This window comes from Mauremys reevesii, linkage group 5 (assembly GCF_016161935.1).
Source record: "Mauremys reevesii isolate NIE-2019 linkage group 5, ASM1616193v1, whole genome shotgun sequence".
Classification (NCBI taxonomy): domain Eukaryota; kingdom Metazoa; phylum Chordata; order Testudines; family Geoemydidae; genus Mauremys; species Mauremys reevesii.
In genome coordinates this window covers 97,193,908-97,208,692 of record NC_052627.1, presented here as the reverse complement: position 1 = coordinate 97,208,692, position 14,785 = coordinate 97,193,908, and the positions used below count along the sequence as shown (strand labels likewise).

Below are 14,785 nucleotides of genomic sequence, written 5' to 3'. Positions count from 1 at the left end.
AGGCGTGGGGCCCGATTCGGGGGAATTGGTGAATTGGCCTAAAGCCGGCCCTGGCAGTATCGTTTGCAACACATAGATCACTGATTCAGTGATTTAAAATACAGCCACTGTTCACATACTTGTCACTAACTGGCTGACCCCAGGCAAGCACACATGAGCCACAAGGCCCCCCAAATGGTGAGTAACCGCAGGGGCAGGGGAAATCAGTGTTCCAGGACCATGCTGTACACTAGGCACGTGGTTCTTGGGAAGAGCCAGCACTGAAAGGAGGGGCCTTATAATCATTACTGTCCCCACATTTTCCCCAGGCTGTGTTCATTATGGAAGATATCTCAGTGCTGAGGGTGAGTAGGGAATCAAGGGAGAGTCTTCTCCAAGCATGTGGCTTTTGCCCTGGCCCTTATTCTTCTCGCCTGGGTGCAGCAATGGTCTCCCCCCACCCAGTGATGGCAGAGTGGCACAGGAAAGTTACCCTTAATGGGGCAAGGAACAAAGCAGCTCTGCCAAAGAGCCTGTGGCAGCGGATTACCCAGTATCTCCACAAGAGCTTTGTGGAGATCCCTGAGGCAGATTCCTGTGAAGTGAGGGAGTTAACACCCTGTACTACCCTTCAGACTAGGCACGTGTTGGTACATGCATCATACAGACACAAGCCTGCTTTCTGCAACCCTCCTGCCCCCCAACAACTTGTTTCAGTGATTCCCCAAATCAAAGCCACTTACCAGAGTCCTCCTCTCCTGTTTGCGCTTTGCCAAGCTCTGATAGCTGTGACTGGCTAGCCTCCTGGGTAGAGAAGAGCTCCTGGCTGCATGCATCTCTGACCTCAGAGTCATCCTCTGCCTCTGGGCCCCCCTCCCACTCCAAGATTTTCTCCTCCTGTCTCAGTCCACTCTTGACTGGCATGTGAGCCACTGAAGTATTCACAGTGGCCTTCGCAGTGAAGGTGGAGTTGCCACCAAGTATCGTGTCCAGCTCTTTGTAGAACCGGCAGCTCATGGGTGCAGCACCGAAATGGTGGTTTTCCTCCCACGCCTTGTGGTGAGTGTTCCGCAGCTCCTTCACTTTGACCCTGCCCTGCAGGGTGTCCCAGTCATGGCCCCTTTCTGTCATGCATGGTGAAATCTGTTCGTAAGTATCATAATTCCTACGGCAGGAGCTCAGCTGGGACTGGACAGCTTGGTCTCATTGTTGGTCACCTAATTGCAGGACAGTAGAGTTGAAACTGACAGGCATTGTGAGACACCTCCTGGAGGCCAACTGCAGCGCTGTAATTGACCAGGGTGTCTACCCGGCGCAGTGGCGCTGTAGCCCCAGCGCAGAAAGCTGTACACCTCTTGTCAGTGTGTGTGGGTTTTTTTTAAACAGCGCTGCAACTGCACAGTTTCTGCACACTAAGTGGCTTGGCAGTGTGTACACCACAGGAGTTACAGCGTAGAAACTTGCCAGTGTAGACAAGTATTTTTCAGATTTGGAGCCTAGGGTGAAAGGAGCACCTTGGAGATTGAAAGGATAGTTCATTCTCCAGGCCCATTCACACCTTAGCCTCTCTAGTAAGGAGGAAATCAAGCAGTGCCAATGGAGGCAGAGATTTATGTCATGTGGATAGCTGCTGTGGAGAAATGGAGTGACAGCAGTAACTTTATTTCAGAGAACAATGGGGTACTTTTAAAGACTTAGCTTATAATTAGAGATGGGCCCAAACGAACAAACTGGGCCGAAGGAATTGCTAATGTTGGGACTAGAGCTGGTCAACATTTTTTGGTTGAAAATATATATATATTTTAAATGGCCTTTATTTAACATTTTTTCCCCACAAAAATCTGTAATTTTTTTTCCAAATTGTTCTGTGTGATACTACTTCTCATAACACTTTTAATCAACATTCATATTGCTAATTTTTTGTTTACCAAAAACCTAGTTGGGGGAAATCAAAAAGTTCTGTTAACCATTTAGAACACATTTTTTATTTTAAAAAATACGAACAAAACAAATTTCGGGGGTGGGAGGGTTTAAAAATGGTTCTGTTTTGAGCCCTGCAAAATGAAAATGTCAAATGTTCAATACCCCCCTCCCCGAAATTGTTTCCTCTTGTTTTCCCCTCCAGCTCTGCTTAGGCCCCATCTCTGCTTAAAGTGAAAGCAGTGAGTGAGCCTCTCCTCTGCTGGGCAACGGTGGGGCAGGCCACCCCTCAAAGGAGGGCTAGGCGCTGCCTGGGCAGCTCCAGCACAGAAGGTCCCTGGAGGAGAGGGCGAGCTGGGGGTTGTCTGTCGCACACCCCGTCCCCCCAGCACAGACAACCAGGCCGGGAGCCAGGAAGCGGCTCGCACCCAGCAGCTCTCCCTGCAGTGCAGCTGTTGCTCGCATGTGAGCGGCAGCCCAGGACTGTCCCTGCTGCACCAGGTTTACGCTTAGTCCTAGTGCCCCGAGGCCAGAGCCGGGCGGGCTCCTGTTGCTTTCGGATCGTTCGGTACGTGCCGGCTTCTCGGAGCGGCGCCTCCCAGGCCGGAGCGGGCTGCCCCCCCCCTCCCCCGGCACAGAGTCACACGCGCGGGCGGGAAGCGGAGGCGCCCCCCAGCGCCGGCCCCTCCTGCACCGCGCCGACCTGCAGCTGCGCCCCGCAGGCGGGAGGGGGCCCCCGGAGCAGCGCGTGTCGCGACTCCCCCTCCCCAGCCAGGGCAGCCTCCTCTGGGGGAGAGAGCAGCAGGCGGGCGGCGGCAGTGAGCAGCCACGGCGGGGCCCTCCGGCGCCTCCAGAGACCGGCAGGGGGCTCAGGCACCAGCAGGTACATCCAGCGTGCTGCATGCGGCCGCCGCCACCACCTCCTCCTCCCCTCCCCTGGGGCTGCATGGCCGCTGTCCCCAGCCCGCTCCGCTTTGGGTTCTGCCCTTCCGCGCCCTAACTACAGTCCGTGTGGGGTCGGACTCCTCCTCCGGCGCTCGCAGAGCGGCGCTTCCTTGCGCGCCAGCACATCCTGCTAACTTAGGTAAGTCGTTTGAGCGTTTGCAGCCCTTCCTGGGGATCTGCTTGGGACGGGCCGAAATAGACGCCGAACTTGGGGGCAGTGCTACCTAGAGTGGGATGGGGTGGCCGGGATTAATAGGGAGGTGTGGGTATACATTGTTCAGTGCACAACTCTGTCCGCTGTAAGACACCTGCCGCTCCCCCAGCATGGTAAGTACGAAAGTTTTTAATATTTTAAAACCGGGGGCAGTTTTATAGTTGTGTGAAGTAGAATAATTGAAATGAGTTTATGGAAATGCCAAAATGAAATGATGTTTAGCCGTTCGGATGACATCTGCCTGTTCCACTTCCCCCTTGTTTGGGCTGATAGTGGTGTGGATTAAGTCCTCAGATTAGATCCATGTTCATTGAGGCTCAAAAGCTCTGCCAAAATGACTTTACAGGATCTGGTTTAAATTGAGGCAAGCAGGGAGATACAGAGATGCCCTCTCTGCTCTGAACACCTTGAACCTGTACGTTGTTTATGTTTTGAGATCTTTTGACAGAGGATCATATTACTTACAGCACTGAAGCACAACAGAATGAGTTCAGGGTAATCTTACATACTGCCTTTGTTCTGGGGGTTTTACACACCAAACAGTTTTGTATCCATTTACTAGAAAGTGTGAAACTGTACAAGAGCTAACAACAGTGTAAGCAGGCATTTGTACCAATGTGTGATTTTTACTGCAGAGTGGTCAAAACACCAGAGCCCAGTATACTGTCACTGGCAGGATAAAGCTGCACCAGTGCTGGAAAATGGATACTTCATTGCCTGCTGTGGGTGCACCCAGAATATTCTGGTGGTTGTTAGTATAAACTGAGCCCGCCTTGCCATTTTAAAAAAGTTTGCTTAATTTTTGTGTAGAGTGTATGTTGTGGAGTCTGAGCACTTCAAGAGTCCACAATTTCCTTCTCTTTACTCTTCCCTATAAAGGGTCTATATCATTATCTCTACACTCCTTCCTTCAGCTCAGGAGCACAAGACCGAAGACCGTAATTCCCTCCAGAACCTGTCAACATTGCTCCATATGTCAGAAAGAACAAGAGTGATTTTTTGAGAGCAAAACAGTGCTCTTCTCATAGGGAGGAAGCCAGCCTCTGGTAGTCCAGGGGTCTCAGAATGCAAATTTAGATCCCTTAAACACAGTTAACAGGACTACAATCCCTTTAACGTTAACATTCATTTAAAAGAAGAGTGTGCGGGAGAGTTATGACGTATGTGTAACTATTTTTAGTGCAGTTCTAAAAGGTCGAGACCTTGTGTGTTGCATTTTATTTAGAAAAGAAGCTAATATTGCAGCTCTACAGTAGAAAACCACTGCAGTACAGATGGAGGGATTTGTGATTCTAGTTAAATCCAGAGATTGAGTGGAACATTACTGTACACAGCGACTAAAATGTACTCTTGCCATGTATTAAAGCACAAATGGCTCTGAGCGGTGGACAATGGCAATAATGGTATAAGAATGCTCATGAGCTACTTTATAAGTAATGAAATATAAAATGCTCAAACTATGAAGCTTTCTGTAAGCACTGTACAAAAATACTATTGGCTGAAGTACTAGGAGAGGAGGAAAAATGACAAGTCAAAAGGGAAATGGATGCATTCCATGATGTGGCTTCTTCACATGAATTCATAGAACTTAGTCAAATGAAAAATTGGTGCCTCTAGGTGTACATTTTTGTGACATTCATGTCATTGAATAGATTAAGTGAAATGAAGTTGAGGGTGTAACATGATTGGCAGCTGCATACTTTTTTCATGCTTCTGCATTATAACTTGTCTAGCAAGCTGGCTTGTGTCTATATCCTTTGCAAACAGCAGGTTTTTTCTGACTTTTGGGTGCTGATTGTTAATGCATCTATTAATTTTTGTAGTTTAGATAATATTAAATTGTTTCAGAAGCTTCAATACTCAAAATGTCAGGCAGCAGAGTATTAATTTCTATTGTCAGCAATAGCACATAGCAACAGATGTCAAGAGCAGGAACAGTAAACATTTTTCTTAATTTGCTGATGGTTTCCAGATTTGTTTATTACACCGTTCATTTTGTAACTCATAGCATAATCAAGAGTCTGTTGCCACTTTCCTGAAAATAAGCATAATTGTTTCTTTACTCTCTATTTAACTGTGTTTAATTCATCTGAGGCCATAGAACAAAGTACTAGTTAAAATAGCTGTGACAGTAATTATTTTAGGCGTGGTTACTTATTATCAAGGAAAAGGACTTACCCAGGTTTGAAAACAGCTAAATGTGTGGCCTGATCCAAGGCCCACTGAAGTCAATGGAAAGACTCCTTGAAGAGCCAGGATTTTATGAAAGTACATGGTAGCTGAGAAGTCCGCAGAGTACTGGTTAGTGCAGAGGCAGGATATATTGTGTAAAAGCACTCTTAAGATGTTACTTACCTGTTTTTGTTTTTTTCTTTGTTGTGTAGCTGATCAAATTAAAACTATTTGAAAATTAAAAGCATCCTATGACATATGATACAGTGTGTCTTGGGACCGACACAGATACAATAGTAATGCTTACATGATATGATCTAAGCAGTTCTGTGTACTTATTTGAATCCTATAACAATAAAACAGATTGAAAACCTAAAATGAAGCTGAAAACAAAAGGACAGAAATTGTTATATATATTGTTAATAATCTATTAGTTTTTATATGACGCGATAGAGGATAGGGGAGAATTTAGTGTGTAATCTTTACCAAAAGGGTGAAAACTTTTACTTAATAACAGTGACACTTCCCGCCACCTGTCGTTCACATATCTCAAGCATAGTCTTGTCATTTATACTTATATGTGCTGTAAGGCTGATGTGTTTTAAATGAATCTATCAGGATGGGTGCAGACAACCTGTATCTCAGGGGTCAGATTGAGAGGCAAAGTGGTGCTACTTAACTGTTGTCTACATTCCAGAATTCTGCCTGAGAGTGACCAGATGTCCCGATTTTATAGGGACAGTCCTGATTTTTGGGTCTTTTTCTTATATAGGCTCTTATTAGCCCCCACCCCACCCCCTGTCCCAATTTTTCACACTTGCTGCCTGGTCACCCTATTCTGCACATAGGCTAAAACTCTACCCGGCATCCCAGAGTAGTTTGATGTTTCTGTTAAAATGGTCAGCAGTGAAATATTTTACAATGTTGATGTTTGAATTGTGATTAGGCTTCACAGCCAACACTTTGTAGAGACAAATGGGGTAAATTTTTGCTTCTTTTAAGACCAACTGTGCCTCCCTCAGGGTAGCTAGGAGGATACAGGGGAAAAAAAGGAATCCTTTCTCCAACTCAGTAATCTGGTGTGAAGTGCTTGCATGGCTGTTCTGCAACTAACCTCCATGGGCTGAGGTGACAGCTGGGGCCTTTGTTCATCCCCTGTGTAGGCCTCTGGATTTATGCAGTGGTGGAGTCCTGACCACTTCCTTATACTGCCCCGCCACATTGCCAAGTCATGCTAATTCTTCTGTGAGGTCTGTCTTCTCTGTAGCCAGGAGCTGTGGTGTGTTTGGCACTTAACTGAGCTAAGATCAAGTGTAGTTTTAACTGTTGTATGAGTGATGTACCCTCACTGCTTGCTGACTGTATCTTGATCTCACCCACCGTATACCCCCCCATTGGGGACATTGCAGACTGTATATGTTATGTGCTGTCCAATACCAAAATACTAGCATCCCCCTATACTCTGTATGTTACCCTCGATGACCAATAACTGACATTTCAAACTCTCTGTATCATCTATTTTTAAACATTTTCTAATAAACTTTTAAATCTGTTCCTGGACTCTTAGTACATTCCATGGGTGGCGTACGTGAGCCCACTTATCCACTGACGCTCTGAAAACTCTCACATCCCAGTCTGGGTCTATGCTGGTTATGTGATATGTATGAAGATAGCACAACCTGTTCCCCAAGAGGGCACTCAAGAGGGACTGTTAGGGGATGAAAGTATAGCTCACTTTGTAACTGTGACACATGTGCTTAACTTTATGCTTGTGAGTAGTCCCATTCAAGTTAATAGGACTACCCATAGGCCTAAAGTTAAGCACGTACATACATGTTTGCAGGATCAGTTCCTAAAGCAGAATTTAGCCCTTAGTTTACATTAAATAGACCCCCATTGAATTCAGTGGCATTAAACTGGTGTAATTTAGGGTAGAATCTGTCCCTAAGTTAGGACAAGAACAACAGAAGGAAGTGACACAGAAAGAATGCATGTGAGGAAGAGAAGTGGAGGCTGACTACAGGGAGATTCTGAAGCTAGTTAGATTAATGAGCTGCATGTTTTAAGGGTTGAAATTATGTTCCTTTACTTCTTGGGCACTATTAAAATTGAACGCTGAGAATCTGATTTTTCTATTACTGTTGATAATTTTAGTTCTGAAAAGTTAGGTTTTGGTGGGTTTTTTTTTAAAGAAGGTCCATTTGAAAATAGTATAGGTGTGGACATGGAAAGTGATTCAAGTGTTTATTTTTTAAAAAAGCAAGTTGATGTCAAGAATCTCTTAGTTTATATTAAATACACTTCAGCAGTTCAGTTCTTATTGAAGTATGACAAAACAGCTCACTGTTTAATATAGTTAAATCCTTAGACTTAGCATTGAAAATAACATGTTACTCTCTGCTGTAATGTTAGATATCTCTAGTTAGGGATGCAACATTTTCCAGTACTGGAATAAAAGAGAACTGGAGGTTGTGATTAGAGCTGGGCACAATTTTATGAATACACCTTTTTTTTTAAAATAAAAAATTACCTTTTTTTAAATTGGAAAATTTTCATGAAAATGGTTGATTAAAATTTAAAAAAATCCTTTTTTCAAGGAAACTGGGAAAAAGAAAACTGGGAAATGTGGTCTAGATGAAATTACTATAAGGTGGGTGCACAGCTGATTGAAAGACCATATTCAGAAGAGTTATCAATGGTTCATTGTCAACTGGGAGGGCGTATCAAGTGGGGCCCAAAGGGGTCAGTCGTGGGTCTGGAGCTATTCAGTGTTTTCATTAATGACTTGGATAATGGCGTGAAGAGTATGTTTATAAAATTTGCCGAAGACACCAAGATGGGAGGGGTTGCAAGCACTTTGGAGGACAGGATTAGAATTCAAAACAACCTTGACAAATTGTCGAATTGGTCTGAATTCAACAAGATGAAATTCAGTAAAGACAAGTGCATAGTACTTAACATAGGAAGGAAAAATAAAATGCACAGTTACAAAATGGTGGTCCAGCTCTGACCCAGTGCCGTGGCTGGTGCAGCTCGTGGGCTGGATGCAGCCTGCAGGCCATAGTTTGCCCACCCCTGAGCTAATGCCATAAATAGAGAAGAAGGATAGTCCAGTGGTTAGAGTGCTAACCTGGGAGTGTGGAGACCTTGATTCAAGTCCCTGCTCTGCCACAGCTTTTTTATATGACCTTGGCCAAGTCACTCTGGACTTGTCTTCACTACCTCACTACATCAGTGCTGCTGCATCGATGCAGTGGCACTGATATAGCACTTCTGGTGAAGACGCGCTATATCGATGGGAAAGCATTTTCCCATCGACGCATTTACTCCCCCTCCCTCAACGAGAGGCGGAAGCTATGTTGGTGGGAGATGGAGGCAGAGCTTAGAGTCAATATAACTTGTTTACAGTAAGTTGTATCAACTTAATCGGTAGCGTAGACAAGCCCTTAGTCTCTCTTTGCTGCAGTTTTCCATCAAATTAAATGGGATAACAATAGTTCTCTCCCTCATGGGAGTGGAGTGAGGGGAAAAATACACTAAAGATGTGAGGTGCTCAGATACAAGTACCTAAGATAAAGAGATTAGCTGTTGTTTGATATTTGTGATTAGAAGCAGCAGTGCTATTCATTTATATGTGATTATTGTGTATTTTAGCCTCAGCAAAGAGAAGGAGAATATGGATGGAGTGTGGTATCAAATACAGAGCCCTGAGTTCCTAGTTAGTTTGAGTCACAGATGAAATGAGTTTGCTGGTTTTAGTGCATGACACAAAGATAGTCCTCAGTTGGTCATAATTTGTGATCAGTCTGTGCTCATGAGACCCACATTTACAGTTGCAGGTAAGGGTAAAAGACTTTTTTGTAAAGAAGTTTGCATAGCACCTGCCTATCACTGTGCCTGCTTCTAGGAAGTGGTGTCTGCCTCTCACTTTCCTGAGCAGAAAAGGATCACTACGTTTACTCCAAAAAATTGAAAATAGAAAGCAAACTTTTGATTTACTGATATGTGAAGATAAAGGCTCAAATTTAGTCCTGATGCACATGTTAACCATACTGATTTCAACTGAGAATGGACTTTACTTAGCCTTGTTATGCTGAGACCATTATGCTCGCCCTTAAGTAACAACAAAGTTTATAATCAGTGAGCTCGATTTTCATGGTCTTTGCGTTGTGTACCTGCTGAGCCCTGAATGAATCAAAACCTCCTGGAGAGTTGCTGAATTGTTTTCCATTGTCACTGTTAATAAAAAAAGTTTCACAATTGCATCTCAAACAAGGAAGAGAGAGCTTCACTTCCCTATGGGGAGTTTGCATCCCTGACAGAAGCCTTTGCAAGAGCACAGCAGTAATGATGTTACAGAGCATTTTGTTGGTTAGACAAATATAGAAGTGCTTTGTTAAGCTGAGGTCAGCTTCTGTGACAGCGTGTTTATAAACAAAGAGATTTCTGGACTGTTCCCCTTGCTGTCTGTATATGAAACAAGAGCTGTACATGGAAGATGTTTAATATAATTGAAATGAGGCCTACAAATATATATTTCATATTTCTTATAGTATTTACATCTGTTAGGGGCCTTCTTAAATGCTTCATGCATCTAGATTGTTAGCAGATTCAGAGTTCTGGCTCATGGATTGTCTTTGCAGACCTACACTGTAGGATTCTCTTGCTAAGCTCATCAGCCGTGGAATCATTAATAATAAAGCCAAAAAGGGCATTCATCCATAGTTGGATCCAAAAGTTCCAGAAGAGAAGGCTGTAAAAAGGCCCAACACCTGTATCCATCTTTAAATCTTGTTTTTTTTTCTTTCTGCAAAGTAGTTACAGAACCATGTTTTCCCTTTTGGTTGTTTTTTTTTGGTAAAGTGGTCGTTTTTTTCATTTTTGAAAATGTTATGTTTTAAATGCAATGTAATATTTCTAATAGTATTATATTCCTGCCCCACTCCCTCAAAACCCCTTGAAAAATTCATCTAATGTTTGCAACTACTCACATAGCTGATAGAAACTTTTCAAAAATTTTGATGGGTAAAACAGACTAATTTTTCATGAAAATTTTTGCAATTTTTTCCCCCATTGTTTTGGCCAACCCTATGAATGAAGAAAGACAAACAAAATTACTGTAGCTATAATAAAGAAAGAAGTACATGATTTAGTATAATAGATTTGCTAAAATAAACTTACAATAAAGATGATTGTTTACAGTGTTGTTATAGCTGTCTCTTGAAAAAGAAAATTCGTAATAAAGAGTTTTAAAAGAGCTGGTCAAGTTTCTATCTGGATCATTAACATTTCTTTTTAATAAGTCCTGGAACTCTGGGGAAGTTCCAGAAGACTGGAACTAAGCTAATGTCAATATTTAAAAATGGGATAACCTGGGTAATGATAGGCCTATCAGCCTGACATTAACCCTTGGCAAAACAAACCAAAAAACCAACCAACCAAACGAAAAAACAACAGGAAATGGCTGATACAGGACTAGATAAGTCTTCATTGCAGAGGATGTGAAGGAGAGTCCCAAACCTGAGCCATTCTTTTTAGCTGACAAATTTGAGTAACTGTCCTAAACTGAGGAGTCAGTAGAGGTTTTGGAACAAATTGATAACTTAAATAGTAATAAGTCACCATTTATGGATGGTATTCATCCAAGAGTTCTGAAGGAAGTCAGATATGCAGAAATACTACTGGTAATCAGTAATCAATTTAAATCAAGAATTAGTGTGGTATGTAACCCTATCGCAGAAATCAGCCTCTGTACCAGATGACTGGAAGATCACTAATGTAAGGCTGATTTTTTTTTTTAAAGGATCCAGAGGCAATTCTGGCAATTACAGGTCAGTAAACTTAAGTTCAATACCAGGCAAACTGGTTGAAACTATAGCAAGGGACAGAATTATTAGACACACAGATGAACACTATGTGTTGGAGAAGAGTCAACATGGCTTTTGTAAAGGGAAAATCATGCTTCACCAACCTACTAGAATTCTTTGAGGGTATCAACAAGCATGTAGACAAGGGTGATCCAGTCGATATAGTGTACATGGACTTTCAGAAAGCCTTTGACAAGGGCCCACACCAAAAGCTCTGAAGCAAAGTAAGCAGTCCTGGGATAAGAGAGAAGGTCCTTTCATAGATCAGTAACTGACAAAAAGATAGGAAGCAAAAGGTAGGAATAAGTGGTCAGTTTTCACAATGGAGAGAGATAATTGGCAGCATCCACTAAGGATCTGTGCTGGGACTGGTGCTGTTCAACATGTTCACAAATGATCTGGAAAATGGGGTAAATAGTGAAGTAGTAAATTTTGCAAATGATACTAAATTACTCAAGATAGTTAAAGTCCAAAGCTGACTGTGAAGAGTTACAAAGAGATTTCACAAAATTGGGTAACTGGGCAACAAAATTACAGATGAAATTTAGTGTTGATAAATGTAAAGTAATGCACATTGGATAAACATAATCCCAACCGTACATTCAAAATGATGGGTCTACATTTGCTGTTATCATTCAAGGAAGAGATCTTGGAGTCATCATGACTAGTTATTTGAAAACATCTGTTCAATATGGCAGTCAAAACTAACAATGTCAGGAAAGATTAGGAAAGGGATAAATATCATAGAACCACTACACATTCATGATACACCCACACTTGCTATACTGTGTGCCGTTCTGGTCGTCCCATCTCAAAAAAGTTATATTAGAATTGGAAAAGATACTCAGAAGGGCTGCAGAAATGAATAGGGGTATGGAGCAGCTTTCATATGAGGAGAGATTTAAAAGTCTGGGACTGTTTAGTTTAGAAAATAGATGACTAGGGGTGATATGACAGAGGTCTATACAATAAATGGTATGAAGAAAGTGAATAGGCAGGTGTTATTCACTGTATCACATAACACAAGAACCAGGGGTCACCAATGAAATTCATAGGCAGCAAGTTTAAAATAAACATAAAGTACTTCTTCACACAACACAGTCCATTTGTGCAGCTTGTTGCCGGGGGACGTTGTGAAGGCCAAAGTATAACTGTTCAAAAAAGAATTAGATAAGTTCATGGAGGATTGGTCCATCAATGGCTATTAGCCAGATAGTCAGGGACGCAACCTCATGCTCTGGGTGTTCCTAGCCTTTGACTTCTAGAAACTGGGAGTAGATGACAGGGGATGAACCACTCAAAATTGCCCCTTTCTGTTCATTTCTCTTTAAAGTGTCTGGCACTGGCCCTTGTTGGAAGACAGAATACTGGGCTAGATGGTCCATTGGTTTGACCCAGTATGGCGTTCTTATGTTCTCTAGATTAAATAATAATTGAAGGAGGATTATATAAATAACATGGTTTTATCAAAAATAGATCTTGTCAAACTAACCTGATATAATTTTTTGATGAGGTTGTAAGTTTGATTGAAAAGGTAATAGTGTTGTTTGTTACATAGTTAGATTTCTTTGAAGTATTTGAGTTGATACACATAGCACTTGGATTTAGAAATTAGAAGGATACAAAATTATCACAGCACACATTAAATGGATTAAAAACTGGCTAGCTAATAAGTCTAAAAATGTAATTTTAAAGGGGAATCGTCACTGAGCTGTTGTTTTTCTTGTGAGGTCCTGCAGGGATTGGTTCTTGGCTCTATGCTATTTATCATTTTTACCAACGATCTGGAAGAAAACATAAAATCATCACTGATAAAGTTTGCAAGTAACACCAATATTGTGCGAGTGATAAATAATCAAGAGGGCAGGAGACTGATAGAGCGCTCTGGATCGCTTGGTAAGATGGGCACAAGCAAATGATATTCATTTCAATATAAACAAATGTAAGGTCATACATTTAGGAACAAAGAATGCACACCAGAATTACAGGATTGGAGACTCTCTATCCTGGGAAGCAATGACTGAAAAAGACTTTGGGATCATGATGGATAATCTGCTGAATGTGAGCTTCCAGTGCAAAGCTGTGGCCAAAAGGGCTAATGCAATCCTTGGATGTATAAACACAGGAATCTTGAGGAAGTGTAGAGGGGGTGATATTGCCTGTGTATGACTGCTGCTGGAACACTGTGTCCAGTTCTGGTACCCACAATTCAAGAAGGATGTTGATAAATTGGAGAGGGCTCAAAGGAAAGTCACAAGAATGACTAAAGGATTGGAAAACATGCCTTATAGTGACAGATTCAAGGAACAACTTACCAGGATTGTGGTAGAGTCTCCATCTATGGCAATTTTAAAATCAAGATTGGATGTTTTTCTAATATATATGGTCTAGTTCAACCACAGCTATTGGATCTGAAGCAGGAATTAATTCAGCGAAGACCTATGGGTATACAGAAGGTTACACTAAATGGTGCCTTCTGGTCTTGAAATCGATGGGTATATTTACACTGCAATGTAAGCCCAGGGTTAGTAGAACTTGAGTTAGAAGACTCTGAGTTTGTTAACACAGGGCTTGAGCATTTCTACCTATTTGTAACTCCAGGTTTGAAATTGTTGAACCCTGAGCCCCAACCTGGCGCTCCGGCATCTACACTACATTATGCGGGCCTGAGTTGAACTACCTAGATCCCAGACTTCCTAGAGCCCTCCCAAAATGTGGCTGCTCTAGCCCTTTGTTCATGGTGAAGTGTGGGAAAATTTGACTGTTCACCAAACTTGACTGTCAAGAGGACAAAGAAAGCCTGTGGAACTGTGGGATACCTTTGTCAGACTCCCAGAACATGATTCTAGTAGGGTTGTGCCCATACTGCAGAGCAGTAGGGCTTGAACACTGAGTCCCAGCTTGACTCAGACTTAAACCCTCAAACCATAGGGTCAAAGCTCTGGGTTAGCATGATTTGTATGTAGCTGGAAGGAGGATTAGGCTTGAACCTGAGTTTGAACCCTGGGTATACATTGCAGTGTAGAAATGCCCTATGAATATTTACATTATTGGTGATTATTTTTAAATAGAAAATTCTAAATGACTGTTCCTGTAACTGTATAAATATCTTTCCTTTCAGAATTCCACTACTGTGCAATGAAAGGAATCTTCATTCCTGGGAATTGAAACTCTGGTGGATTATTCCTAGCTTCCTTGATGATTATAAAATGGAGCCCCTATCATTCAAAGTTAAAAAACTTCAAGCACCCACTGATATCTCAGTGGATTTTAGTCTCCAGCTTGTTGGTTCTCTGCCAGTGCATTCTCTAACCACCATGCCAGTGCTTCCTTGGATTGTGGCAGAGATTCGGCGGCTCAGTATGCAATCTTCCATCGAAGAACCTAGCACCAGCCAAATCCGGCTTTATGTTTCACCAGCAGGCCTGCGATGTGAACCAGACACAGGAAAGAGCCAACAGTGGGATCCTTTGATTTGTTCCAGCCTGTTTGAATATAAGCCACAGCATGTCCACAAGCTGATTCACAATAGCCAGGATCCAAGTTACTTTGCTTGTCTGATAAAGGATGGAGCAGTAAATCAGCAAAGTATCTGTTATGTATTCAGAGCTGCTGATCCAACAAAAGTAAGTAAAAAAGCAATTCTCAGAGCTTGCTTCGCTCCATGAGATATTAGAAGCTGATTTAT

General features: G+C 42.3%; 1 protein-coding gene across 6 annotated transcripts in view; it reads left to right on the top strand.

The window, feature by feature from the left end:
- Nucleotides 1-2,286: 2,286 nt before the first annotated feature.
- TBC1D1 (TBC1 domain family member 1) overlaps nucleotides 2,287-14,785 on the top strand; it is a 189,756-nt gene continuing 177,257 nt past the window's right edge. Inside the window, exons 1-2 of one of the 6 annotated variants that reach the window (XM_039540595.1) lie at nucleotides 2,287-2,467; nucleotides 14,219-14,723. In XM_039540595.1, coding sequence (XP_039396529.1) covers nucleotides 14,307-14,723 — 417 coding nt within the window. In that variant the 5' untranslated portion in view covers nucleotides 2,287-2,467; nucleotides 14,219-14,306. Of the gene's footprint in view, nucleotides 2,984-3,065; nucleotides 3,172-14,218; nucleotides 14,724-14,785 lie in introns of those variants that run through there. The other 5 variants (XM_039540593.1, XM_039540596.1, XM_039540598.1 and 2 more) reach the window with 5 other exon arrangements.